General features: G+C 44.3%; 1 protein-coding gene across 11 annotated transcripts in view; it reads left to right on the top strand.

Annotated features, from left to right (window-relative positions):
* The window catches only part of CARMIL1 (capping protein regulator and myosin 1 linker 1), a 310,110-nt gene that overhangs the window by 141,381 nt on the left and 141,668 nt on the right, over positions 1-27,061 (top strand). For all 11 annotated transcript variants that reach the window (XM_042985575.1, XM_042985582.1, XM_042985577.1 and 8 more), the window contains 3 exons: positions 13,639-13,714; positions 19,355-19,443; positions 20,658-20,752. In XM_042985575.1, the coding sequence (XP_042841509.1) occupies positions 13,639-13,714; positions 19,355-19,443; positions 20,658-20,752 (260 nt within the window). The remainder of the gene's footprint in view (positions 1-13,638; positions 13,715-19,354; positions 19,444-20,657; positions 20,753-27,061) is intronic.

The following is a 27,061-nucleotide window of genomic DNA, read 5'->3' as shown; positions in this document are numbered from 1 at the left end:
GATCCCTGTAACTTCTGACTTCACAGAAGGCAGCTGGGTTCCCGTGTCCGCTCCTGTTCACGCTCTCGTGATGCGTGGCATTGACCGAAGTACATTTAGAACATCCAGGCTTAAGCAGATGCGTACTTGGAAAAGGCAGCGTTGTTAATAGCCTTGTCACATGACTGTGGATACTCCTCTTTCATACTCCACCATGACTAGTAAAGCGATGGTTTTCCAAAGTTCAGTTGCTGTGTGGAGTCGGAAACCGTATCAACGAACTTTTTTTTATTTTACTTTAAATCCCACTGGGGCCCTTGGGTGACTCAGTCGGTTGAGCGCCTGGCTCTTGATTTCGGCTCAGGTCATGATCTCACCGTTTGTGAGGTTGAGCCCCACGTCGAGACTCTTCTCTCCCCCTCTCTCCCTGCCCCTCCCCCGCTTGAGTGTGTGCGCTCTCTCTCTCTCTCAAAAATAAATAAACTTAAAAAGCAAATCCATTTGGTCCATCTTGTACTTTGAACTAATCTTACCCCCGGATGGTTTTGTAGCAAGCATTCTGCATCGTTCATTTAGAAAATACTGGTTCACTGGGTTATGCATAATAGTGTGCAGATATTTTGCTGTTGTACAATAGGGAGAAAAGAGGACATGTGTTAACACCGCTGATCCTCTCAAAAAAGTCTTTTTAAGCGTGGCAAAACTGTCAGTCTCCTAGTGGCCGATAAAAGTTTCCCCAGATTCGAGTGTTTTTTTTTTTTTTTTTTTTTAAAGTTATAACTTTACTGTTGGAAAAAAGTTCCTCGAAGTGACGGGCTAACAACTTTTTACGCTGTAGAGAAAACATCTGCTAAATCCCAAGTCTGAATTGACTGTACTTTGTCATTTTTTTCATGGTGTTCCATGAGAGAGCGAGTTCTGCTTAGAACTCTATCACAAAGATACTTTGCATTGAGAAGATGAGCCCTTTGTATAAAGAGGAAGCATTTTGTGCCTGTTTCTGTTTTGTCGCACAGGCAGGTACTCGAGGGCTGAGATTTAATAAAAGAAGTATTTTCTACTTCATCAAGGGCATTCCTCTTTCTTTCTTTCTTTCTTTCTTTCTTTCTTTCTTTCTTTCTTTCTTTCTTTCTTTCTTTTCTTTCTGTCTTTCCTTTTTTTTTTTTGACAAAGAAAGACAGCATGAGGGAGGGAGGGGCGGAGAGAGGGAGGGAGAGAGAATCCCAAGCAGGCTCCACACTGTTCGTGCAGAGCCCAGCGTGGGACTTGAACTCCCCAACCTTGAGATCATGACCTGAGCTGAAAGCAAGAATCGGAGGCTTAACTGACTGAGCCACCCAGGCGCCCCCAGCTTTTTCTTTTTTTAAGTTTATTCATTTATTTTTAGAGAGCTAGAGTGCATGTGCAGGGGAGGTGCAGAAAGGGAGAGAGACAGAATCCAGGCAGGCTCCGTGCCATCAGTGCAGAGCCTGACACGGGGCTCGAACTCACGAACCCGTGAGATGGTGACCCGAGCCCAGATCAAGAGTCGGACGGCTGACTGCGCCACCCGGGGCGCCCCAAGGGCGTTCTTAAATGACATGGGCATTTGTTGGAAGAAACCGCATGTGTGGCGGTAACGAACACAGTGACCGGCGTCCAGGCCTGGCATGGCCGTGTTGATTCCTGCTAAGGCGCCGGTGGTTTTCCCTGCTGTCATTTTTATACCATCCGTGCAGACGTCTACACGGCGTAAAGGACAATTTGTTTCAGTGTTATTATGAAAGTAGTTTTGAACTTGTGAGGCCCTTGAGGGAGTCCCGGGGTTCCCCAGGGGTCCATGGACCATACTTGGAGTGAAGACACCGTGTATGGCGGCTTGAGGTGTTGTTCTGGCTTCCTCTGTCACACCTTCAACAGTCTTTACACCATTAACAGGCTATGTGTAATGTCAGTGCTGTTTTCCAGCATATCCACTGTGCTCAATTTGGTGATTAATCAATTTGGTGATTAATCTGGCCACAGAGGGAAACCATATCTAGGGAAGCTGCTAAATACAGTTACTTGACATACATAGAAATACGTGGAATGCTGTCCACCATTGAGGAACCTTGTCGAAACTTAGAATTTCCCCACAAACAGAGTTTTTCCTGATTCCTTAGCTGGAGAATTTTCATTTTGTCAGTAAACACTGCATTCATGATCATTTACTTTTCCTACTTGGTAAAGGGCTAGAAGCACTTTTGTCATTACTGAGATCAGAAGGCGGAAAACTTTTCCTGTCAAGGGCCAGATAGTAAATATTTTAGGCTTTATGGGGCAGGCAGCCACCGTGGCAGCTCAAAAGCAACTCTAGACAACGTGCGATTGAACGTTCGCACTCTAGACAACGTGCGATTGGAGTGTTCCAATAAAACTTTATTTACAAACATACGCTCTGCGGGCTGTATCTCCCCAAAGAAAAAGGCAAGATGAGCTACAAAAAAAAATTAGAGCTTCTATTTATGCTTATTGCTGACTCATTTTAAAATTTCAATCTTCGGGGCGCCTGGGTGGCTTGGTCGGTTAAGCGTCCGACTTCGGCTCAGGTCATGATCTCACGGTCCGTGGGTTCGAGCCCCGCGTCGGGCTCTGTGCTAACAGCTCGGAGCCTGGAGCCTGTTTCAGATTCTGTGTCTCCCTCTCTCTCTGCTCCTCCCCTGTTCATGCTCTGTCTCTCTCTGTCTCAAAAATAAATAAACGTTAAAAAAAAAAATTTCAATCTTTGTTTTATAATATACAACATATTACTATTGCTGTATTTTGCATGTAGTAACTACTAAAAAATTAGTTCTCAATTTTTTTTCTTTTTTTTCAATTTTTTTTTTTTTTTGTTTTTTTTATTGCAGTGGGCTTAATAACAGCAGGGGTCATTGCTATAGACGTCCCCTTTCCTACTAATGCCTAAATACTTGGACTTTTTCCAGAACTCTTTTGCCCTAATCTTCAGTATATCCCCTCGTTGTTGAGGATTTAATTTTCCCCCCATGATTCTTACTATTACGATTAGTGCCAGCTTCCATATAAAGAGGCTACTTACGGTCAGTGCTTTTAGATAGCCTGTATTAATAATATTTTGCCAATCAAATTAGAACGGAGTACACTGGATGGACATTTCTGTATGTTAGAATCTTGAGCACGCTTGTCCGTGAAGGGACAGTCTGTACTTAAGCGGCACAGTAGTTTGGAAGGATCCAGAGTGGCCCAGTTTGAGGGGGATAGGGGTCATTGTCTGAATTTGAGAGGTTTTACAAAAATGTTACTTTCTCGTTTGGGTATGAATTGTGGAGAAAAGAAGGGAGGAATGAGACGCATTGGAGGATCAAGAGGAGAGGTCGACGGGCCCCAGTTGAGCTGGAGTTTGTTAGCAAACGGGGCAGTAATTCTCATACGCGTTGGTGAATTTTCCCATGGTGGCAGTTGGCTCCCAGAAGCTCTGTTGGAACATAATTCCCAATTGGCCACCATTCAAAGCTTTATTTTTTCATTCCATTCTTCCTTGTCTGTAGTCCCCATACTTAGACACTTCCTTTCTTAAGAGCCTCTAGGGTCTCTAAACTCATTAGTGGTCCTGGGATGGAAGTTCTGTGAGGGCCGGGTTGTGTCTGTCTTGTTCAGGCTGTACGACGTGATGCTGTAGCGTCAAACCAGTGCCACAGAATAAAGGATGTTCAAGGGCAACTGAGCTGCTCTAGGGAAACAGACCAGAACCCTGGGAGGGTGAGGGGATTCTTTTTTAAAGGCTTCCTGGACTACTCAAATACTCTCCCCCATAGGCAGGTTGGCGGTCGTTAGACTATTCACGTTCTTAACCCGATTTTGCTCTTTGTTACCTGCTCCAATCCATGGCTGAATCCTCTCCGGATTTCTATCAATTCTGTGTGTTTCTTTCAGTTCACTCACCCCAGGCCGGCATCTTTTGCATCTAGGGGTTTGTAACGACCGTTTTTTTCAGCTTATCCAAATCGGGAGGTTTGGGTCATGCGTGGGGCATTGGTGTTAATGTTGCAGGTCTGAGAACAGGGAGGCTACACGTGGTTTGGGCGGCTTTTCTCACGTGGAGCACAGGCATGGAGGAAACAGTCTGCACGCGTGTGCTCCCCATCGATAATTCTCATCGAAGAGAATATAGATTGAGAGTTTGCAGGTCTAGGGACTGGGAAGTGCCCCCGTCATCGTTCTCATCAGACACACCCTCCTAATGTCCTCTCCCCTCTCATTTGCCCGGGATCTGCTCTCCTGCAGAGACATACCCATTGTTAGGACACCGTGACCCTTATAGCACACGGCCTCAGGAACTGAGAAATGGGGAAACGTGGACGTCGTCCTGAGGCCGCTTATGAAGCCTCCAGTGTGCTCTTTTGTCTTCCCTGGGGACTGCCTCCACGCGTGTGCGTCTTCAGCCACCTCCCTTCAGTCTTGAGGGTCTGTCCCGGAGCTTCAAGGTAGATCGCGAGCAACTTGAATGCTGTCACGGAAAACTGACTAGCTAAAAGGCTGTATCAGAACTGAATGAGGGGTAAGCATTCGCGGATGGGGATGACCGTGTGCATGCTAGAGCCATCCACTTCCTCCCTGGAGAAGAGCAGTTAGGAAGCATTGTACTTGGAAAAATGCCCACCGACTTGTTCTCTATAGCTTCCAAAATTTTATTTAAGTATATTCTTGAAGCATGCGCTGCTTTAGGTACCGATGGGCCAAAAAGAGTCATAGCTGGAAAAGGCTTTGCTGCACATTTCTCACGGGACCTCTCCAAGGTCTGTGAGCCGACATGTTAAAAAGTGTAATTACGCTGTAATTTGCAGGGGTGGGAATGATGGGGTGGAGGGGGAGTGGTGCCGAGGCGAAGAGAATATACCGCTTTGGATACATCGATTTTTTTTTTTTTCTTGCTCCTGGTAGATTTGCAAGACGAGCTAATCTCGTCAATCCTCTAAAGGCTCAATGACATGCATCATTGAGTTTAAACCTGGCTCATGAGAGCCCAGCTGGCAGCTCATTCCCTTCAGACTCGTGTGTTTGTGTTTTCATATTTCTTACTCATCAGAGTGACAATCTTGAGCCTGATGCTTCCAGAAGAGTTTTGCGTGTGGGTTAATGTTTGTCAAGGTTGTCCCGAGGGCATTGGTGTAATTCTTTCCTAATCTAGGCTGTCTCTCTTTATTCTCGCTCTCATTTCAAAAGGAAGAAATGCTGTTTGGAGTGTGAAATCAGGTATGAAGAGCAGCGCTGGCTTCTGTTTTCCTTTTCAAAATGTCTGTGAACAATTCCGTACGCGTGGTTTCCGGTCTGGGTCAGATGGGCTCTGTGACTAAGGCAAGTGACTTAGACCCTGAATCACTTGCCAACTTGTTTGTTTTTGCATTTTAACTTTTTGAAATAGCCCCCTCCCCCACTATTAGCAGTTTATTTTTAATACCCAAAACAACAAGAGTGCTCTCATTATTTGAGGAATTGCTTCAGGAAACATGTGATTGTTGGCTTTCCAAATAAGTGGCTGGTTGAATGTGATGGGAAGGGTTTGGAGTCTTCGATCTAAAATCCTACGGGTGTACCTCCCTGGGTTCACCGTAGAGTAGTTTGAAGATTCTTGATGACTTTAAAAAGACTCCTTTTAAAATGAACAATCATATAAAGTGGCCAGTTTTCTTAATTGAAAGGAAAAGAGACACACAAAATCCCTACATTACAGAAAATTTTGCATTTCCAGAGGCTAGTTCATGATCTTTTCTTTTTTCTTTTTTCTCTTTTCTCTTTTATTTTCTTTTCATTCCTTTTCTTTAAATTTTAGTTAGTTAACATGCAGTGCAATATTGGTTTCAGGGGTAGACTTCGGTGATCATCACTTACAGTAAATACCCAGTGCTCATCCCAACAAGTGCCCTCCTTAATACCCATCACCATCTAGCCCATCCCCTATCCGCCTCCTTTTATATTTGAGTGGTTCCGTATTGGGGGCATATATATTTACAATTGTTAGATATTCTTGATCGACAGACTTCTTAATTATGATATAATGCCCTTCTTCATCTCTTGTTACAGTCTTTGTTTTAATGTTTATTTGACAGAGAGTGCGCGCGAGCGAGCGTGGGGGGGAGGGGCAGAGAGAGAGGGGGACAGAGGATCCGAAGTGGGCTCTGTGCTTACGGCAGCGTGCCCAGTGTCGACCTTGAACTCATGAACTGTGAGATCATGACCTGAGCTGAAGGTGGACACTTAACTGACTGAGCCACCCAGGTGCCCCGATAGCGTTTGTTTCAAAGTCTAGTTTGTCTGATACAATTTGGCTACTCTGGCTTTCTTTTGGTGTCCATTAGCATGATAGACAGTTCTCTATCCTCTCACTTTCAATTTGCAGGTGTCTTTAGATCTAAAATGAATCTCTTGTAGGCAGCATATAGATGGATCTTGTGTTTTTATCCATTTTGATACCCTGTGTCTTTTGATTGGAGCATTTAGTCCATTTGTATTCAGAGTGATTATTGTAAAAGATATGAATTCAGTGCCATTGTTTTGCCTTAGAGTTGGTGTTTCTGGTGATACTCTCTGGTCCTTTCTAGTCTTTGTTGCTTTTGGTCTTTTTTTTTTTTTTTTTTTTTTTCCTTTTTCTTTGCACTCAAAGAGTCTCCCTTAAAATTTCATGTAGGGCTGGTTTAGTGGTCACAAACACCTTCAGTTTTTTTCTTTGCCTGGGAAACTATCTCTCCTTCTGTTTTGAATGACAATCTTGCTGGATAGAGTATTCTTGGCTGCATGTTTTTCCGATTCAGCACATTGAATATATCCTGCCATCCCTTTCTGGCCTGCCAAGTGTCTGTGGACAGATCTGCTGTGAACCTGATCTGTCTTCCCTTGTAGGTTAGGGACTTCTTTTCCCCCTTGCCACTTTCAGAATTCTTCCCTTTTCTGTGTGTTTCGTGAATTTGACTATGATATGTCTTGGCGATGGCTGGCTTTTGGTGAATTTAATGGGAGTTCTCTGTGCTTCTTGGATTTTGATGTCTGTGTCCTCCCTAGATAAGGGGAGTTTTCAGCTATAATTTGCTCACATAAACCTTCTGCCCCCTTCTCTCTCTCTTCATCTTCTGGAACCCCTATGATACGAATGTTATTATGTTTTAATCAATCACTGAGTTCCCTAAGTTTGCCTTTGTGATCTGTTACCTTTGTTTCCTTCTTCTTTTCAGCTTCATTATTTTCCATAATTTCATCTTCTAGATATCATTGATTCACTCTTCTGCCTCATCCACCCTTGTTTTTATGGCCTTCATTTGGGTTTGAAACTTGGTTATAGCATTTTTAATTTTGGCCTGACTAGATTTTAGTTCTTTTATCTCTGCAGAAAGGGATTCTCTGGTGTCTTCTATGCTTTTTTCAAGCCCAGCTAGTATCCTTATAATCCTTGTTTTAAAATCTAGTTCAGGCATCTTACTCATATCTGCATTCATTAAATCCCTGGCCTTCATTTATTTCCTCTTCTTTCTTTTGAGGTAAATTCCACCCTCTTGTCATTTTGGAGGAAGAAAAAACAACAGCTATAATAATAGAATGAAATCAAAAAATTAACAATTAAAGAAATTAGGTAAGGAAGCTAGATCTGAGGTGTGTTTTGGTGTCCTTGTTCAGAGAAGCTGCCACATTCTGTCCCTGAGATTATGCAGATTGTTCTGTTAATCTTCAGATTGATTTCCTACGTGTTCAAAATGGTTTGATGCTGATCTAGCTGTGTTTTAGGGACAAGCCCAGGGTACCCTTACTATTCCACCATCTTAACTCATCCCAGTTCATGATCTTTTCTGTGATGCTGCCCTTATTTTCAGTTTTATCATGGCATGTTTTTTCTTTTCTGGAAATAAGTGAAAAACTCGGTATGTTTGTGTTTTGCCTTTTTTTTTAAATTCTTTATTTTTGAAAGAGAAACAGAGTGTGAGCAGGGGAGGGGCGGAGGGACAGGGAGACACAGAATCCCAAGCAGCTCCAGGCTCTGAGCTGTCAGCACAGAGCCCGACAGGGGCTCGAACCCACAAACAGTGAAATCATGACCCGAGCCGAAGTCGGACACTCAACCGACTGAGCCACCTAGGCGCCCCTAGGTACATTTGAGTTTTAAGGGAAGGTTTGGATCATTCAGAGCTGCCAACTGAGATGAGAACTAATGATCTCAATTTGTATTACAAACCCCAGCCCACGGCTGGATTAACAACCACCACAGCAATGAACAACTCTACGTGTAATACATTTATAGCAGGGAAAAGGTTAGAGAATGTTAATTGTCTCCTCTGTCTTCAGCAGAGTGTAGGAAAAGATTCTGCTATGTGACTCTAAAGGGTATTAACATTGGATCTTCCTTCTCAGGGTTTGGAGTCTTAAGATGTCTTTGTTCCCATTTTCAGGAAGCAGTAGAAATGTCCTGTGGAAATGACAAGAGAATATTATGTTCCCATGTTACCAAGACTCAGGGGGGCATTACCTAAACTGCTGTAACTCTTCAAGGGTGACTTTACTTTTCAGATCAGAGTCAAGTGGTAGTTAAGAGTGTCTTAGGAGATCAAGGCAAAACACATTGGGAGGCAGAATCCGTGCCATGGACTGATAGTAAAAAGCTGTCACCATGAGAAAATCAGTTGAGATGACAAGCATTGGTGTTTGGAAACCTTTCTACATCATGTAGTGTAACCCCCGGGGTGCCTTAGTGAAAACACGAGGAAGGGGTTGGTTCTGACTGGCACAGACCCCACCGGGGAAGGTCCAGGGAGCTCTCGGCAGTGAGGTGTTACCGGCACAGGGGTTGGGAGGGAGGCCCGCGTGAATCAGGAGTTATCCTGTTTGCTTATCTGATCGCTTATTACTGTGTTCTGAGAAAACCATCCAGGAAAATGAACTCTTGGGAATGAAATTATTTACATCTTGTCTTGTGTATTTTTCTGTGGAGGTGAGATGCACCAGTTTTGATCATTATTGGTGATAGATTGTCATATGTAGACCGAGTCTCCTGGAGCCTTGGCCTCTGTTTGGCTGGCGCGACTGCTTAGATGTTCTGAGAGTGACAGACTCTAGGAATCCCGAGTGTCACTCAGTTCAGACCTTGACTTCTCTGTGTTTGCTGAAGTGGTTCCTGGATGCTTGCTTCTCAGACTTGAAGCTCCCCATTCTGTGCACGGTCCTGGCAGGTTGAGAGAAGCTTTGGACCTGAGAAATCGAGGCTTTACATAGTGTTGTATGTAGCTATAGTTTATTTACTTTTGTTTCCGTTTTGTATTCTGATGTGTGACCATTCTACAAGTTATCCATTCTACGGTTAATTGGATATTTGGGTTAGCTTAATGACTAGGTTGAGTAATGCTGTTAAGGCCATTCTTACAGTTGTTTACTTAGAGAGAAGTTTGCCGTTCCGTGTACCAGAATGCAAATAATGGTAAAGTCAACCATTGTGTCCGCCATTGAGGTCGAGAAACAGTCTATTGCCTCTTCGAAGAAGACTTTAATAAGTCAATTTTCAATCACGGTTCCCCCTGCACTCCTACCTTACCTGATGGAACAATTATTCTAACAGTCCTTGTGTTTCTTTGTAGTTGCGTTACAAAAGTGTGCATGTTTCATTTGGGGTTGTATTAAGTCTTTTTTTTTTTTTTTAATTAAAAAAAATATTTTTTTTACATTTATTTATTTTTGAGAAACAGAGTGAGACAAAGCATGAGCGGGGGAGGGGCAGAGAGAGAGGGAGACACAGAGTCTGAAGCGGGCTCCAGGCTCTGAGCTGTCAGCACAGAGCCTGATGCGGGGCTCGAACCCACGAACGTGAGATCATGACCTGAGCCGAAGTCAGACGCTCAACCGACTGAGCCACCCAGGTGCCCCTGGGGTTGTATTAAGTCTTTAATCAATTTCGGAAAAAAATATTATTTTGCCTTGGCTCTTGTTCTAGCTAGCCTCTGTACCTGCTTTCTGCCTCAGGCTTCTCTCTTCTCTCCAGTACGTCTTGCCTGCATAATGAAAATTGTTACCTTCCTCTGATACATCCTGACGACATTGCTGAAATTGTTAACTTCCTGAAACATTTCTCTGCTTAAAAGCTTTGTAATGGTCACCCTGTCAACAGTCCCGTTCCCTTCGCTTTCAAGCCTTATTTCTAGATACTAAGTGTTCTGGTTATCTGTTGCTATATACGAACCATTCCAAACTTAATGGACTACAGCAAGAGCCGTCCCTTGTTAATTGTCTGTCACAGCTCTGGGCTTGATTAGGCTCCGCTAGGTGGTTTTTGCTTGGGCTCTTTCCAGCTGTTACAGTCAGATATGGGCTGGGTCTGGAACTGTCTTGAAGGCTTCCTTATTCACGGGTCTGGTAGTTGATGCTGGCTGTCTGCTGGGACACTTCCACGTGGCCTGGCCTTTCTCAGAGCAGGGCGGCTGGATTCCATGGGTGAGCCTATCAGGAGAAGGAAGTAAGCAGACGCCATATTATTGCCTTTTCTTACCTCGCCTTGGAAGTCCCCCCGCATCGGTGGAAGATACCCATGTTGTCTCCAGTGTCTGACCATTATGGATACAGCCGTTATAAACAGTAACATATAAGTTTTTGTGGAAGTACACGTTTTTACTTCTCTTGGTTGAGTACCTAGGATTGAGGTTGCTGGCTCTTACGGTCAGCGTGTATTGAATATCATAGACACTGTCAGACTGTTTTCCACACCGAGTATGCCAGTCGGATTCCCATCAGCAACGTATGAGGTTCCAGTCGCTTGGCAATTTTTCGTTTTCAAACTTAGCAATTCACTAAGTTTGGAGTGGCATCTTGTTTTGGCTTTAAATTGCATTTCTTTAATGGTTAATAATTTCAGACATCTTTTTATGTACGTCTTTGCCATTGATATATCTTCTTTGGTGAAGTATCTGTTTAGATCTTTTGCTTATTTTTAACTCTTTAAAATTATTATTATTTTTGAGAGTCAGAGACAGAGCATGAGTGGGGGAGGGGCAGAGAGAGGGAGACACAGAATCTGAAACAGACTCCAGGCTCCGAGCCATCAGCACAGAGCCCGACGCGGGGCTCGAACCCACAGAACCGTGAGATCATAACCTGAGCTGAAGTCGGACGCTTAACCGACTGAGCCCCCCAGGCTCGCCTCTTTTGCTTATTTTTAAAAACTCGGTTGTTTCTTATCATTAACTTCTTTATACATTCTGATATCAAGTTCTTCGTTAGAAACGTGATGTGCAAATATTTGCCAAGGAAAAACCGATTTTTCCACTTTACCAGGTGAAGTCCAATTTATCAATTTTTCCTTTTGTGGATCATGCTTTTGGTGTCGGATCTAAAATCTCTGGCTAAGCCGTACCTTGCTCTGTCGACCATTTCCTCTGCCTGGATTCTTCTCCCTTTGCTTGTGGACTTCAATCTGCCTTTTCAGGATTTTTGCATGTCGTTTTAGAGCTGATGCTGTCCTGCCCCCTGTGACAATATAAAACCTGCTTCTATAAATGATGTGCTCTTCGGTTCCTGAAAACGACTTCGTTATGACAAAAGCCAGCTGTCCTTCAAATCAAGTGACAGACTAGCACACACAATAAAGAGGTTCTAAAGTGTCATCCCTGCTTGACATTAAATCCACACAAGGAAATAAGATGAGGAGGAGCCGCCGTGGCTCCTGAATGGAGAAGTACAGGGAGAACCCCTGAACCAAGTGTGTGATAAGCCGGCATTTGCCCTCAGAGAAGCGACTGTCCCCAGATCGCAGGGGGAGCAAATGGCGTTGACTCTGGCACGCGGTCCGTGGGGAGCAGGGACGGGAGTGAAGACCTGTGGGAAGGGTTGCTGTTCATGGTTTTAAATCTGAAACTTAAGCAAAAATTGATAAAGAGGCTCTTCCGTTGGACAGATGGCACATGGAACCACGTGACTGAGAGTTTTGTTTTGCTTTGTTTTGTTTTGCATTGTTTCTCTCGCCTACCTGCAGGGACTTGTTTCTCCTTTATTATTTATTTTTTTTTAATTAGAGAGAGAGAGAGAGAGAGCAAGCAAGCAAGCTCAGGAGGGGCAGAGAGAGAGGGGGAGACCCAGAATCCAAAGCAGGCTCCAGGCTCCTAACTGTCAGCACAGAGCCCGACGTGAGGCTCAAACCCATGAACTGTGCGATCACGACCTCAGTGGAAGTCAGATGTTCAACTGACTGAGCCCTACCCAGGCGCCCCTCCTTTTTAAAGCATGTCTGACGAAGCCAGACGTGTGGTTAAATGAGATAGTCTGAGTAGTGTGCCTGCCACAGGGCCCGGTATGCAGAGGCTATGAAATAATGTGGATTTTGCCACTCTCTCCACCTTCTGCCTTTCTTTTCCGTTTCAGCAACAGTTTGAGTGTTTGCCATGTGTCACGCCAGGAGGATGAAACTGATTATGGTCTGGCTGAAACTGGAAGGGAGAGAGTTGGTTTTCAAAGAACTTACAGCCTGGGGGTGGTGGGCAACAAATGTTGAATACAGAGGCAGAATAAAATTAATGCTAAATAGAGATTCGGACAGCGTGCTGGCTGGGGTGGCCCAGGGGAACCCAGACAGGAGGTGTGTGATATATGCGTCGAAGGGTGCAGGGATTTTCCTAGGTGAACACAGCACTGAAAGATGCTGCGGACCGTGAAATTGTATGGTGTGTTTGATGAGTGGCAAATTGTCTGCTTCTTGGCTTGTGCGTGAGTTAGGGGCTCATGTTGTAGCAGAGAGCAAGCTGGAAAAACACGATGCAGGTGGCTCTCTGAAGCACATAGTTCCTTCAGTGGCTGAAGAGTTTGTGGGAAGCATGAGACAAAAATGCACCTGGGCTGTCTCATGTGTGTCATCAGCATCAGGAACTACGGGAAAGTTCCAAATGGTTGTAGGATGCTTGCTAAGCATCGGGGATCCATCAGGGTCACTTATTATCTACAAGGCTAGACAGTGTCCTTGCTTGAATTATAAACTCACCGGGAGAGTTCAGTTGACTCTTAACAGTGGTGGGAGAGTGGGGGCTGGGGCACCGATTCTCCCACGCAGTAGAAAATCCCAAGCTTTCGACTCCCCCAGAGCTTAAGCACTAATAGTTTAGTGTTGACCGACAGCCCTACCAATAACCTAAGTATTTAACACATATTTTCGTGTATGTATTATATGTTCTTACCATAAAGTAAGCTAGAGGAAAGAAAATGTTATTAAGGAAGTCATGAAGAAGAGAAGATACCTTTAGAATACTGTATTTTTTTAATTAAATAAATCCATGCAGTTCGAAGCCATACTGGTCAGAGGTGAACTGTATATGACATTCTTGATGGTTAAAGGTAGAGACTTGCTAACAGAGAACTAGACGTACAGTTTCTCTTAGAGCAAGGAAGGTCTCCGAGCACACGCTACTACAGGTCTCTTTTCCTGCGGATACAGCCATCAAAGTCCCTCGAAGTGATTTGACGCCAGCCTTTAGGAATTCTGCTTACAGACGTGAAGATCTGTCCTGGAGACTTTAACCGTTGTCTAGCAGTGGAAGTCGTTGCAGCTGGAGGCTGTGCTTGTGAATGATAGAAACGAACAAGTAAACTTGGATGTCACAGGTTGAAAATCCAGTGCCAATATGGCTGTCCTAAAAGTGCTTTCACGTGTCTTGTTATTTCTGCCTCCAGGGACCTGATACCCATCATTGCTGCTCTGGAGTACAACCAGTGGTTCACGAAGTTGTCTTCCAAGGATCTGAAACTGGTAAGAAAGTGGAGCTCTTGCAAAGGTCGCTTAGCTGCGCTGAGTTTCAAAAGCCCGATCGTTTTCAGAAACACGTTTGTTTTCCTACTGATCTGGAGAGCTGCGCACATGCTTCTTTCTTGAGCAGATATTTTTCCCGTGAATGCTCTGCATGCCGCTGCCCCCAGTTTGTCGTGTGAGATGCTCCGGAGAAGTACCTCCTCACGTTTCCAGCTGCTTCAGGCAATTTTAGATAATGAACAGAAAGACACAATTTAGCGTAGCCTTCAGCACACACACTCATTCTGTCGGCAAAAACAAAGTTACGTCTGCACAGCTGCCGACGGCAGATTTTACGTTTCTATCCTGCCTTCCGTCTCCACGAAGCCTCCCTTCCTAAGAATTTGGGGAAATGTTACCAGGTTGAGTTGGTCTGGTTGAGTTATGGTCGTTAACATTAATTTTCTGGATGAGCTCTGGGGCAGATTTATATGTAAGGGAAACGAAATCAAAGGGCAGTGTTGGTTTTCGGAAGGTATGTGGGAGCCATATTTTTGGTCTCTTTTACCAGTGGAAAAAGACGCCCTGTTGGGGATTGTCTGCACGTTCAAAGCAGCCGTATGGACAGAGGCTTATCCACCGGTTAGCTTTCTGCTACTTCATTTTAGGACAGGAAGTCATGTACAGGGTGTTTTATCGGTGACTCTTACCTTCAAGCCTCTGGCCTTCAGGGAGCGTGGAAACTGGGGGCTTAAGATTTTCATAGTGAAGAGGTAGGATTTTGATTGAGACGTGGATCTGTAGAAAGTGGAGGGTTGAGATTTGCTGGTGGACAGGCTGCTTGTTCTCTGAATTTCCTGGGGAGTGAGGGGCTGAAAGGCATTATTAGCACGAGCTTGGGCTGAACTCATTTGGGGTCCATGGAGAGCCGGCGTGGTATAGAAAGAGTGTGGGCTGAGAAACAAACCTGGGTCTCAGATTCTGACTCATGACAAGGCCATGTGACCTTAGCTAAGTCACTGGACGTTCCAGGGCCTCAGCTTCCTGCGTACCTATTATTGAGAGTTATTTGGACCTCGTGTCTCATTCGTCTCTATCCAGAGCTTATCAGAGTATATGGCTCCTAATAGCTATCCCATAAAAATTGATTTAATGAACAGATGTCAAATTAGGTTGGACCACGAATGAATGGGCGTAGCCATACGTGTGTAGCTAATTTGCAGATTATTCAGAGGAGTAAATAACGTGGACAGAGATGTGAACACAGTACCTGACCTGTTGCAGGCATTTTTAAACTGTTAACTGTTGTTACTGCTGTCACAGACTAGCGAAGAGGCTGAGAAATGAACGAGTGTGGGGCTGTGAATTCTGGAAACTGTATCAGCTAAATAGGGGGAGATTCTGAGGTCAGTGGTGATGGAGCTAGCGATGGTGGGGGCGGGGGGGGCAGCTGAACTCCCAGGGAAACAGACCAGAGGCCGTGATGGAGGGCAGATCTGGGGGACAGAAGCCTCTCCTTGCTTGCTGCTTGCTGGGATGGGGACCATTCGTAGGACCGAGCCAGCGGCGGTGACAGACCGGTGAGGGGAGCCGATCGGGAAATGAGAAGCGGATTAGTTCAGGGATTGTGGGATCAGTGAGAGCAATGCTTCTCTACCGAGTCAGTTCACCTGGCTCATGAAAACATTCCTGTAAGTTGGTGAATGGGGCACAGGAGAGCTCTGAGGAGGTGATGCAGACCCACTTTGGGAAATCGTCCCAGCCCGCTGTTACAGGGATGTGTCCCGGTCAGTGGTGCTGCCCTTCTGTCACGATTTCTCCCCGGTGTGCTGGGGTGAAAGGAAGGATGGCGAAGGGAGGCGAGGGCTGCCCTTTACGGCTTTTCCGTTAATGAAGATTGAAGCGCAAAAACACACATGTGTATATTTTTAACATTCGGTATTTTAAAACGAAAAGTGGTCTTGGGGATATCAGCCTTCCGTCTTCAAAAGGAATGGCAATTCTTCATGATTTTTCACCCGAAGTTAAAAAGAACGGACACTTGCCCCTATGATGGGTCTTGCGATATGCAGTCTCAGAACATTTTCTAATATGTGGCTTATTGGAGGAGACGACAGTATTCCACTTTCTTTGGACTTTTTTTTTTTTTAAGTTTATTTATTTATTTTGTGAGAAAGAGAGAAAGCGTGAGTGGAGAAGGGGCAGAGAGAGAGGAGAGAGCTAGAATACCAAGCAGGCTCCACACCGCCAGCACAGAGCCCGATGTGGGGCTCGACCTCACGAACCGTAAGATCGTGACCTGAGCCGAAGCTGGACGCTTACCCCACTGAACCACCCAAGCACCTCTGGACTTTTTATTTTATTTCTTTTTAATTTTTTAATTTTTTTTTATTTTTGAGAGAGAGACAGAGCATGAGTGGAGGAGGGGCAGAGAGAGAGGGAGACACAGAATCCAAAGCAGGCTCCAGGCTCTGAGCTGTTAGCACAGAGCCCGACGTGGGGCTCGAACTCATGAACTACGAGATCATGACCTGAGCCGGACGCTCAACCGACTGAGACATCCAGGCGCCCCAACCCCTGGGCTTTTTAAAACGGGAAATGCTTGGGAAAAAAGAGTGACTTTCTCTCAAGTTGTATACATTCTCCGGGTTGTTAAGATTGCTCCTGGGTCACTAAAAGCCCCTTATGCCAGGGCACCACAAGAGAAACACGTCACATTCGCTTTCTGCTCATCTTATGACTCCAGTAGTAATCCCTCTCCCTAAGTTAAACAGGAGGATGGAGGGATTTTTTTTTTTAATACGCCAAATTTGCGATTAGGACCAAGTTTCTGTCTCATTCTCCACTGATTAAAACCGCAGTAGATTGGCGGTCTTGCTCAAGGCCCGATTTTGTAATTTAGGCAAGTCGGCGAGCATCATGGGGTCTTTTAAAATCTTTTAAAGATGGCGTGGTTGGGCCAGTTGTACGTAGTTCCTTTTAGATATAAAAATTCCATATGCCTTTTATGTCTCATTAGTTCCATTGTTCCCGACAGCAATTGCCCTAGTTTTTATTATATACCTTTCTTTTTTTTTTGAAAGAGAGAGAGGGAGAGAAAGAGAGAATCTTCAGCAGGCTCTGTGCTCAGCATGGAGCCCCACGTGGGGCTCGATCCCACCACTGTGAGATCATGACCTAGGCTGAAATCAAGAGTCAGACGCTTAACTGAGCCACCCAGGCGCCCCTTACTGTATACTTTCGAGTTTTAACTAAATGCAAGCTCTTGGAGAGGCATTGTCTTAATTTGTTAAGAATTTTGTCTCCCTAAACCGGTGAACATAGGGTTGAACAGACAGTTGACGTCTGGAGAGCACTGCAGTATGGTCACATGTTACTTGCCATCTAGGTTTGGGTGTATGTGCGTATCGCTTTAAAAACTTCATCCCATATATTCTTAGTATAGAAAACAATTCTTTTCACGTACTTGGCACTTAGTAAAAAGTAACAAAATTAACGTAGACGTAAATGACTTGTTATGCCTCTCCCCTACTGGCATTCTAAAGAAAAGTTGGGCATACTTTTTGTACATTTTCTGTAATAAATTTTTATTACAGTAATTATACCCAATGGGTAAATGAAAGCTCTGCTTTGGGAAATTGCTTTTCTGGATGCTTCGTGAGGTCGCCCTGGAAAGGTAATGGTACCATAGATTGTTTTTGGAAATTAGGATAATTCCTGCAAAAACATTGTCGAAGCAATCACTTTTTATCATGCCAACACAAAGTAAGATCTGTTCACCTGGTTGTATATTGTAAGATACAGAATTACACTGATCGGGGGGGCCACCGTTTTGAAAATCACCACCGTCAGCATAATGTACATTGCAGGCATTCGGTCAATGGGAATTAATTTTCCTCTTCCTTTGTCAATCTGTGGGACACATCAGTAACTCGGGGACCATGTGAAAGTAACATTGTAGACACAATGGATTCAAACACCACAGAAGAATTATAAATGCCTCAGATGCTGTGGGACTTGCGTGTTTCCAAGTGGGGTTTTCTAAAGGGTGCTCACTAGTGAGTTTTGTTATATTTCAGACTGTTCTAGTGATGCTTAATCCATTTGGATGTATATGATCTGATAAATCAAAGAATTGTAAATTTGTGTGATATTTGAGGTAAAGAAACTGCTTTGATTATAGTATGCCACAGCACATAGAACTGCCTCCTTCCCTCCCTCCCTCCTTCCTCCCTCCCACTCCTTTCCTCAGTCCCTCCCTCCCTCTCTCTTTCTCTCTCTCCCCCTCCCTCCCTTCCTTTTTCTCTTTTTCTTTTTCTTCCTTCCTTCCTTCCTTCCTTCCTTCCTTCCTTCCTTCCTTCCTTCCTTCCTTTCATCATAAGGGATTTAAATAGACCCTAACTTGTAAGGAGATTTTAAAATGACTTTTTAATGTATAAATAATTTTAAAGTCAGGAGCTGCCTTAAACGTAAACAAATATAAAAACATTAGCATGTGAAAATTTAAAAGAAAAAAAATGTGGTACAATTCTGCAGCCAGGACACAACTTTTCATTTTTTCATGACACCTTCAAGCCCTGTGCTGCTTACATTAGCCGTTTCAGTGGTTGTGATCTTTATTAGACATTTCATAATAATTCCGCATTTCATTTAATATTATATCTGAGCGCTTAAAATATTTTGACAGAAATACATAACACAACTACATAATTTTAAAAAATCTAATGTTTATTTACACGAGGGAGTATTTACTAAACTCTCATTGGGTTGTGTCCCCCTTTATTTTAGAGAATGCTAGTGGGAACATCGTAATAGTAAACGTTTATCAAGTGCTCATTCAGCCACCCTTTTAAAGGACATGATGCCTTTAAACCTTAACTTTCTTATCTGTAAAAAGGGAATAACGAGACTTAACAGTTTTATAATGACACACACATAAAGGGTTAGCTCAGGGCCTGGCACAAGACAAGAGCTCAGTAAAGGGAACATCATATTGTTACCATCATGGCCACCACATAGTCTTTTGTTATCCTTTCTGGAGATCACTTTCTTTGGGAATTACTTTTGGTTGTCCCAAAATTGGGATGCGCCTCTGAGTGGCCCCAGCACAACTAAAATGACCTTTTATTTTATTTAAAAAAATTTTTAAATGTTCATTTATTTATTTTTTTTGCGAGAGAGAGAGAGAGAGCGAGCAGGCATGGGGGGGGGGGAGCAGAGAGAGAGGGAGACACAGAATCCGAAGCAGACTCCAGGCTCCCAGCGAGCTGTCAGCACAGAGCCCGACGTGGGGCTCGAACTCACAAACCGGAGATCGTGACCGGAGACGAAGTCGGGACGCTCAACCGACTGAGCCACCCAGGGGCCCCTCAAGTGGCCTTTTAATTAGTCTGTCGTAATTGTCTGTGTTCTTGTCTGATTGCCCTGCCGGATGGTACACTCTGAAAGGCGGCAACTTTTTGTCCTTTATATCATTGAATCCCCTGGACCTCGAACGTGACGGTGCGTGGGAATAGACGGTCAGTCAGGTTTTGTTGCGTGAACGGGCGCACGAATAAATGGCTCATTTAATTAGAACTTGGCATCTGTGTGGGTGTGTCACAGCAAAGTGAGGTTGCCCTTAGATTTCGTGACGTGGTCAAAGAATGCTTTCTGTTTCAGTCCACTGATGTCTGTGAACAGATACTGAGGGTGGTGAGTAGGTCCAATCGGCTGGAAGAATTGGTGTTGGAAAACGCTGGACTTAGAACGTGAGTATCTTCCAGAATATGTGAGTATATTGCTTAAAATCTTTCTGCTGTTTCCTTAAAATTAATACTTGGATTTTAAAAAAAGGTTGGGCCGCTCACATATACAGTGTAGTGCTTTCCCTTCTAAAAACAAACAAACAAACAAACAAACAAACACATCCCTGTGTTCCCCATCATCACGAAGGTCAAGGGTTTTATAACCTCTTTTATTGTTGTGTCGCTGGAGGGAGCCCGGTGTGGTGGGTGAGAGGAGGGACCCTGAGCCAGGTGCCTCGTGGCCTTGGGCGAATTGCCTCACTTCTCTGCCTCAGTTTCTTCATCTTTAAGACGGAGAAAACAATAGCGTCTACCTTACAGAATTACGGTTGTGACGATAAATGAATTAATACATGTAAAGTCCTTAGAAAAGTATCTTTCCTGTTACGGATGCTACGTGTCAGCTTTTATGAGTATCACTCGTGGTATAATTTTATGTAACACCTTTAATATAATTTTATGGCTTTGCTTTGATGTGTTTTAGCCATTTCTCTCTCTTTCCAAATTCGTACTTGCCTTGTTCAGTAGTAGGTGGGGGTTCACTAGTCAGTACGCCTGCTTATGTGAAGTTCGAATCAGCTAGAACAAAGACTCCACTGCTCCTCAGTGAGGAGGGCTGAAGGTTTCATATTCACGGCACTTAGTGTGTTACTTTGAGTACGACGTACCTAAAATAGTGATTTTGATTTTTGTTACAACATAGTGTTAGCAACTGTAGCCTTTCAACTCAATAATCAGGGCAGTCAGTTTTGCATTGTGAGCATTACATGAAATGAGAATTAAGGTCTAGTGAATAGCCTGTTGCAACTTTCGTGGAATGTAGGTCCAATTCAGGATTTTTTTTTAAGTTATGAAGGGACTCTGAGTAGTCCTATTCATAGCATCCTGGAATGTGTCTTTAAAGGGGGCAGTTACCTCTTTTCTTTTTGCTCTTGAAGGAGGTTGTGGCTAATCAGAATGAACCAGATTTTGGCCATGGCTTTATAGATACGCTATTGAGGAATATAGACCTGTGTAACATAGATCGGGTGTTAACACATAGATGGTCTATAGGTTAATATTGCAAAGAAGGATTTCCTTTTCTTAGATTTCACTCTAACTTTTCTAGCTTTTAAGTGTTTTATTTGAGCAGGTTTACATTTTGTGTTATGTAAGCTAACTGTTTTGTTTCCTTGCAGAGATTTTGCACAAAAACTGGCCAGCGCTTTAGCCCATAATCCCAACTCAGGACTCCACACAGTTAACCTTGCTGGCAACCCGCTGGAAGACCGAGGTACTGTAGCATTCCTGTGATCACTGATGCCAGAATTGTAAGAGAATTAGGGAGTTTGAATAGCCACACCGTAAGAACGCGGTCAAGCTCAGCTGTAATTACATAACAGATTCTACTGATGGCTTTGTTCGGCTTCTAGATTTTCTCTACCCTTTGATGAAGATACTGGTGCTAAAATCCACTATCTGATTAACTTCTTTTGAAGGGACACAGACAGAAAGGAGGCTATTGTTTTTAAACTGTTGTATTAGTTTTTTGTGGCTACATAACAAATTGCCAGCAACATGGCAGCTTAAAATGACACGGATGTATTACCTGACAGTTTCCTTGGGTTCTAGTCTGGGCAGAGGTGTGCTGGGCTGTCCACTCAGCATCACAGGCTGAGATCAAGTGGTCAGGTGCGGCTGTGATCGTGACCTTACGGGCCCAAGCTTACTGGTTGTTGGCAGAATTAACGTTCTTGGGTTGGGAGGACAGAGGTCACTGTTTTTTTGCTAGCTCTCATTGGGGACCGCTCCCAGCACCCGGAACCTTGCTACACGACGCCTTCTCTTAAAACATGCCAGTTTGCTTTGCGCTCGAGGCAGTAGGGAGCACATGTCTTTGATGCCTGCCTTTCTTTTAAACAGAGCATCTGAGGGGCGTCTGGGTGGCTCAGTCGGTTGGGCGTCCGACTTCGGCTCAGGTCATGATCTCACGGTTTGTGGGTTCGAGCCCCGCATCAGGCTCTGTGCTGACGGCTCAGAGCCTGGAGCCTGCTTACGATTCTGTGTCTCCTTCGCTCTGTCCCTCCCCTACTCGTGCTCTCTCTCTGTCTTTCAAAAATAAAAAAATGTACAAAAAAAAAAATGTACATGGAGCACCTGCTTGGGTCAGGCCCACCCAGGACAGTCTCCCTTCCGATGAATTCAAAGTCAACTGATCAGTGGCCCAGTCATATCATTAGTCTGCCCCACACACTGGAGGAAATTGTACAGGGCATGCATAGCAGGGGACAGGAATCTTGAGGACCATCTTACTATCCTGTCTACCACAAACATCTTTGAATATTTAACCAGGCTTGAATGTGAGGACAGGAAGAAAATGAAGGACTGGCCTTCTTTAGAAGTGTTTGTGTGGGCAGAGGGAAGACTTGGCAGGTTTAGAATGTGAAACTTAAGTATTTGAATTCTCAGCAGGAGAACATTGGTGGGTGGGGTTTAAAAAGAATTAGCTTTATCTCTAGAGGGAGTATTTTGTTTTCATTAGCTGCTGCAAATGTTTTCCAGCATTGCTGAATGAAAGCCTTTCATCTTGTAATGTTATATATTTGATGAGGATTAATTATTAAACGGAGCTGACAGTACGGATCTAGACACTCAATTCTGCCCTGTGGTCCCGATATAGACATCGTTCTTCCTTGAAAAGGACACCCACTCATGTGGTATTCAAGCCAAAAATAAAGAGTAACTTCCTAGCATTTAAAGTAGTCCGTCTAAAGGCAGTTTGAGGCTGAATTAGAAAACGAGATCACATGGAAATCATCCTCATGGAGTAAACCACAGCTGAAAATAATGGATGCGTATCCCTGGAGTAGGGGTTTCTTTGGGGCATAGGAATTTCTTTAGGAAGAAACAGATGTTGTCTCTGTTAGTGAAATGCTAGAAAATGATGAATATGACGAAATGGAAACGTGGATGTAAATTTACGTGTCGGTTACCGTTTATAGACCGTTATGGCTGTTTTGGTTTGGCTTTTGAGAGGGTGGGACCCAACCATATTTATCCAGGGATAAGAGGAAGTCAGTGGAGGGAGGTTGTTGACGGGGGGCAGGTCCTTAAGGATGTGAATCCACAGCGCAGTCGGCCGGGAAGGGACACCCCTTAGTGCCGGGGAAATGCAGTTCAAACCACAGTGAGACCGCACTTCATAACCAGTAGAAGGACTCTGATGAGAGTGGGGGTTGGAGAGGACGTGGGAAACGGGAGAACCCGCTTTACGGGCGGGAACGTAAAACGGTGCAGCCCCTTGGCACGCTGGTCGGACGGTCTCTTAAACCGCTAAACACAGATTGGCCACATGACCCGGCAACTCCCCTCCTGGATCTCACCGAAGAGAGACGGAGCCCGTGTTCACGCCCAGACTCGGGAGCGCTTGTCGCCACGTTCCCCGTGCGAGCCCAACGGTGGAGGCCGCCCTCGTGCCCGCCGTGGACAAGCAGGTGGACACATCGTGGGCGTCTGGACCGTGGCACGCGGCCCAGCGGTGGAGGCGGGTGAGGGGCTGATTCCTGCTCCCGTGTGGTTGAACCTCAGAAACCTTACGTCGGGTGAAAGGAGCCGGACCCAAAAGACCACATACAGTGAGCTGCGGGCTTCGGAGGAAGAATGCCAGGGAGGCCCAGGGTCTCCTTTGCTGCCGCGAACCCTCCTGGACGGCTTACCCCTCAGCTACGATTTTACCCATCGGACCCCCGTCTTCGGTTTCAACTTTTCCGGTAGCGCTCAGTCATTGTGGCACATCCTAATTACACGCGGACACTTCTCCTCCACCTGCTTCCTTCTCGTCCCTGCCCCTTGTCCTCTGAAGACCTTGGACAACCTCTGTCGATTAGCCCTTCCTTTAAATTGCATTTGATTTCATTTCATCTTAATTCTCTTCTGCAGTTTTTCAGTTGCTTTGAAAAATCGTGGCCATGTTCGCAGAGACTTCTTTTCTACCAGACCACACGCTCAAAGATGATGTTTCTGGGCTTCTGTCCGCCACATTCCTACCTCTGAGCCCTGATTTCTGGGTCTTTCCATCTACCTGCGGTTCATTCACAGGAGCTCAAGTCACACGTCATTCCAAGGATGTTCCCCTCAACTTTGTGCACACGTACTGACTCGCCAGCATGGTTTCTGCTCACGTAGGCTCAGTTTTTGACACTCTTGAGAATGTTCTCTCAAGCTGAGACGTCCCTTGTTTTGGCCCGTTCTAGATTCATTCACTGATGTACTTGCCAGTGTTCTTGGACAACGGCCAGCATCTATATTTCCTGCCTCCACTCTGGGGGCGGAGCCTCCTGAACACAAATTCCGTGTACTTTTCTCTTTATTCAGGCTAAGTATCTGAAGATGATGGGTAGTTTTTCTGCTCACGGATGGAAATCCCACCAGGAATCCAACTAAGTGTCAAATATTTATACGAGCTTCCGTCCAGGCAAAATATTTCCGGCTTTTTTGTTTCTGAGCTGTTCAGTGATGGTATTTTATGTTCGAAAACAATAAAAAGCGTGGGGGGGGGGAGGAATTTATAATTGGAGTGTGTAGTGTATACAAGAGACCAAGGAAACACAAAGAAAAGACAGTTTAGCGGCCCAGAAGTCTGAGGAATTTTAACACCAAATGGAATTTGATTTGGTACCTGGGCCATCCACTCCGGGACTCATTTGGAAACTCTCAGAAAGTTCGGCTCTTCGCTTTGTGATATGAATGTGGATGCTACAAATTCCTGTTATTTACTGCTCAGTCTCCTTGGGTCATACTTATGTATGAAGGACAGACGGACTTCTCTTGTTAAGGGGCTTGTGGCGGAGGAGGGTAGGGTATGAATCAGTAAGCTGGGGTGTGTGTGTGTATGTGCATTGCTTTTTGGGTGCTGGGTCCCGTGCTGTCTCTCTGTGTGGAGGACACACACAGCAGTGAGCAGACCACACGCACGTGTACGAGCTCTTACTGTGGATGCAGGGTCGGGGCGGTTCCCCAGCTTTGCTCTTGACCTTCTGTCCCGGTGTGTTTGCAGACTGGAGGTCAAGACCCGCTAGCAGGCCATGAAATCAACCCGATAGCTCATGACCTGCGTTTGAAAAAAAGAAGAGGAAGGACTAGAACAGAATAGAAAATATCAGAGTGCATTCGTCCGGAGAAACTTCTGTTTTAGTTTTCTACTACATGTGTGTGTGTTTATTTTTGTATGAGGTTCCTTCCTTGAGATGTCAGATCTGTTCCTTTATGTGAGTCATGGTAGAAAAGGCTGAAGAATCTGTGCCCCGGCTCAACTTGATCAACTTTGCCTGATAAGTCCCGGGGCTGACCCAGCGTCTGAGCCACGGTGTCCTGGGTCATTTCCTCGTGACTAACCCTTTGGATCTGACATTACTCTTTGGATCAAAGTTGAGTAGTTTTGGAGAATGCAGCTCTCCTCTCTTGGCTCATTCCACACGCCTGACTTCCTTAGTTGTTACAGACTCCGTGTTCTGTTCTTCCTGCTTGTCCCTCCCAGCAACCCTCGTTTTTATGGTCTCCGCCTCGTCAGGAATGTCTATCCCTTTCCTCCCCTCACTTTGTTCTAAATTGGATTATTTTGTTTAAAGATGATCTTGAATCCTGTCTCAGAATGTTTTTCTTTTGGAAATGTTGACCTGAAGTACCCAGATTTTTTTTCCCCCCTCTCTGACCATCTGGTGGTGGCCCTGGTTTGATCTTTCGCATACAGATTCTAGAATCGCCGCTTCTATTTTTTGGTGCTTTCCATCTTGCATATCTCTCAGTGTGTACCAGTGGGTTCTGGAATCAAAATACATGGGTTCATTTCTGGGCTTTGCCACTTCCTAGCCGAGTTTCCTTGGACAAGTTACTTAACTGCCGTGTCTCAGGTTCCTCGTCTTTGTTTTATTTTTTTGAAATTTTAATTCTAGTATAGCTAACGTACAGTGTTCTGTTAGTTTCAGGGGCACAGTATAGTGATTCAGGAATTCTGTCCCTTAGTGCTCGTCATGATACACATATCTTTAGTGTCTTCATCTTGAAAATATTAACAGTACCTACCACTTAAAGGTGTTCTCAGGATTAAGTGAGATAATCCACACAAAGGGAGAAGGATGGCCTGTTACATACTGGGCACTCAATAAATGTTTGCCCTCCCTGCCTCCTTTGATTCATAAAATAGCCTCGTGGAGTAAAATCGTACAAATATTATTAGCCTCTTTTTATAAATGAGGAAATCTTGTGTTTACATGGTTTGGACAAAGCTCGTGGAGTCATACCTGATACTAGTCGGCGAGGCTCTGGTCTAGGATTTCCAGAATATCAGCCGAGCAAGCGGCCAGTCAGTCTCTAATCCCGTGATGGTGATTTTCTGATGTGGCCGTCCAGGTGATTTCCCTGGGAAGCGGAAGGAAAGAATTTTATGTGTGCTTCTTGGAAAACATTGGCTTATTCCATAGCATGGCAGTAAATTTTCTGAATCACGCTAATATTTCAAGATATCAGGTTTGTGTGCAACACCTACCCAGCAGAAGGGACTTTTCTTGAGATTCGTGATGTCAGCCATATTTAGTTGATATTTTTAAGGTTACACAAGGTGAAGCAAGGTTTTAAACACCGCCCACCTTTGGATTTTCGGGTGTTCGAAAGTTCAGTACACTGACTCCATTTTTCCCACTGGTCTTTTCTTCCTGTATTCCTAGTTCTTGAACTTTTCTTTTCCTCCGCCTTATTTTTGAAATGGAAATGTTGGCCTGTATTTTGCTTATTCACTTATCTTAGTGTTTCTGGTCTCCAGCGTTCAAATCTACATGCTTTCTGACAGACAAGAACGAGGTCTTCTGTTTATCCATATCCTTTGCTAGAACTCCACGTGGGGGATTTTGTTAAACTGCTCCTATTGGTGTTTTCATTTAACAAGGACCTCCTTCAACCTTTTCGTCTACCAGGTGCACCCTTCGGATTCTAGGATATCCAAGTGTTAGAATTCTGTATGGCCTTGTCATAGGTTTTTAAATTCATGCGTGATTAATAGGTTAAATGTGTCGCGTCACATTTAATTTCCTGTCTTTGTAAGTTAATAACATCAGATGGCAGATGATAACACTGAACATTTCATAATTACTTTTTTTATTAGGCATACATATTTTGAAGCGGAGGAAGCCAAAATAGTTTTGTTTGGAAAGGAGAAGTAAAAATTAGACCGTTTTTCCTTCTAAATCTGACACACACTTAAAAAAAAGTCACGAGAAGGGTAATCCATAAAAATTAGACCGTTTTTCTTTCTAAATTTGACACGTGCTTAAAAAAAAAAAAATCACAAGAAGGGCAATCCATTTCATGAAGTCTCCAAATAAAAAGCTTTTAGAGATAAATTCTGTTTTAATTCACAGCTCTGAACGCTGTGTTTTGCTTTATTTTGGGGAGAGGATGGAATAGTTCTGGCCAAAAATTGAAACGTCTTTTCTCTCCTTTGTTTGTGGGGAAATGTTTTCTCGATGATCAGTTTGTTCCCTGGCACTGTTGAATAAGCGGCTTCAGAAAAGTACCAGGCAGGTTAATTTTTTTGTTTTTCTTGAGATTT

This window comes from Panthera tigris, chromosome B2 (genome assembly GCF_018350195.1).
Source record: "Panthera tigris isolate Pti1 chromosome B2, P.tigris_Pti1_mat1.1, whole genome shotgun sequence".
NCBI classification, from domain to species: domain Eukaryota; kingdom Metazoa; phylum Chordata; class Mammalia; order Carnivora; family Felidae; genus Panthera; species Panthera tigris.
This window is presented reverse-complemented; position numbering and strand designations above follow the sequence as displayed.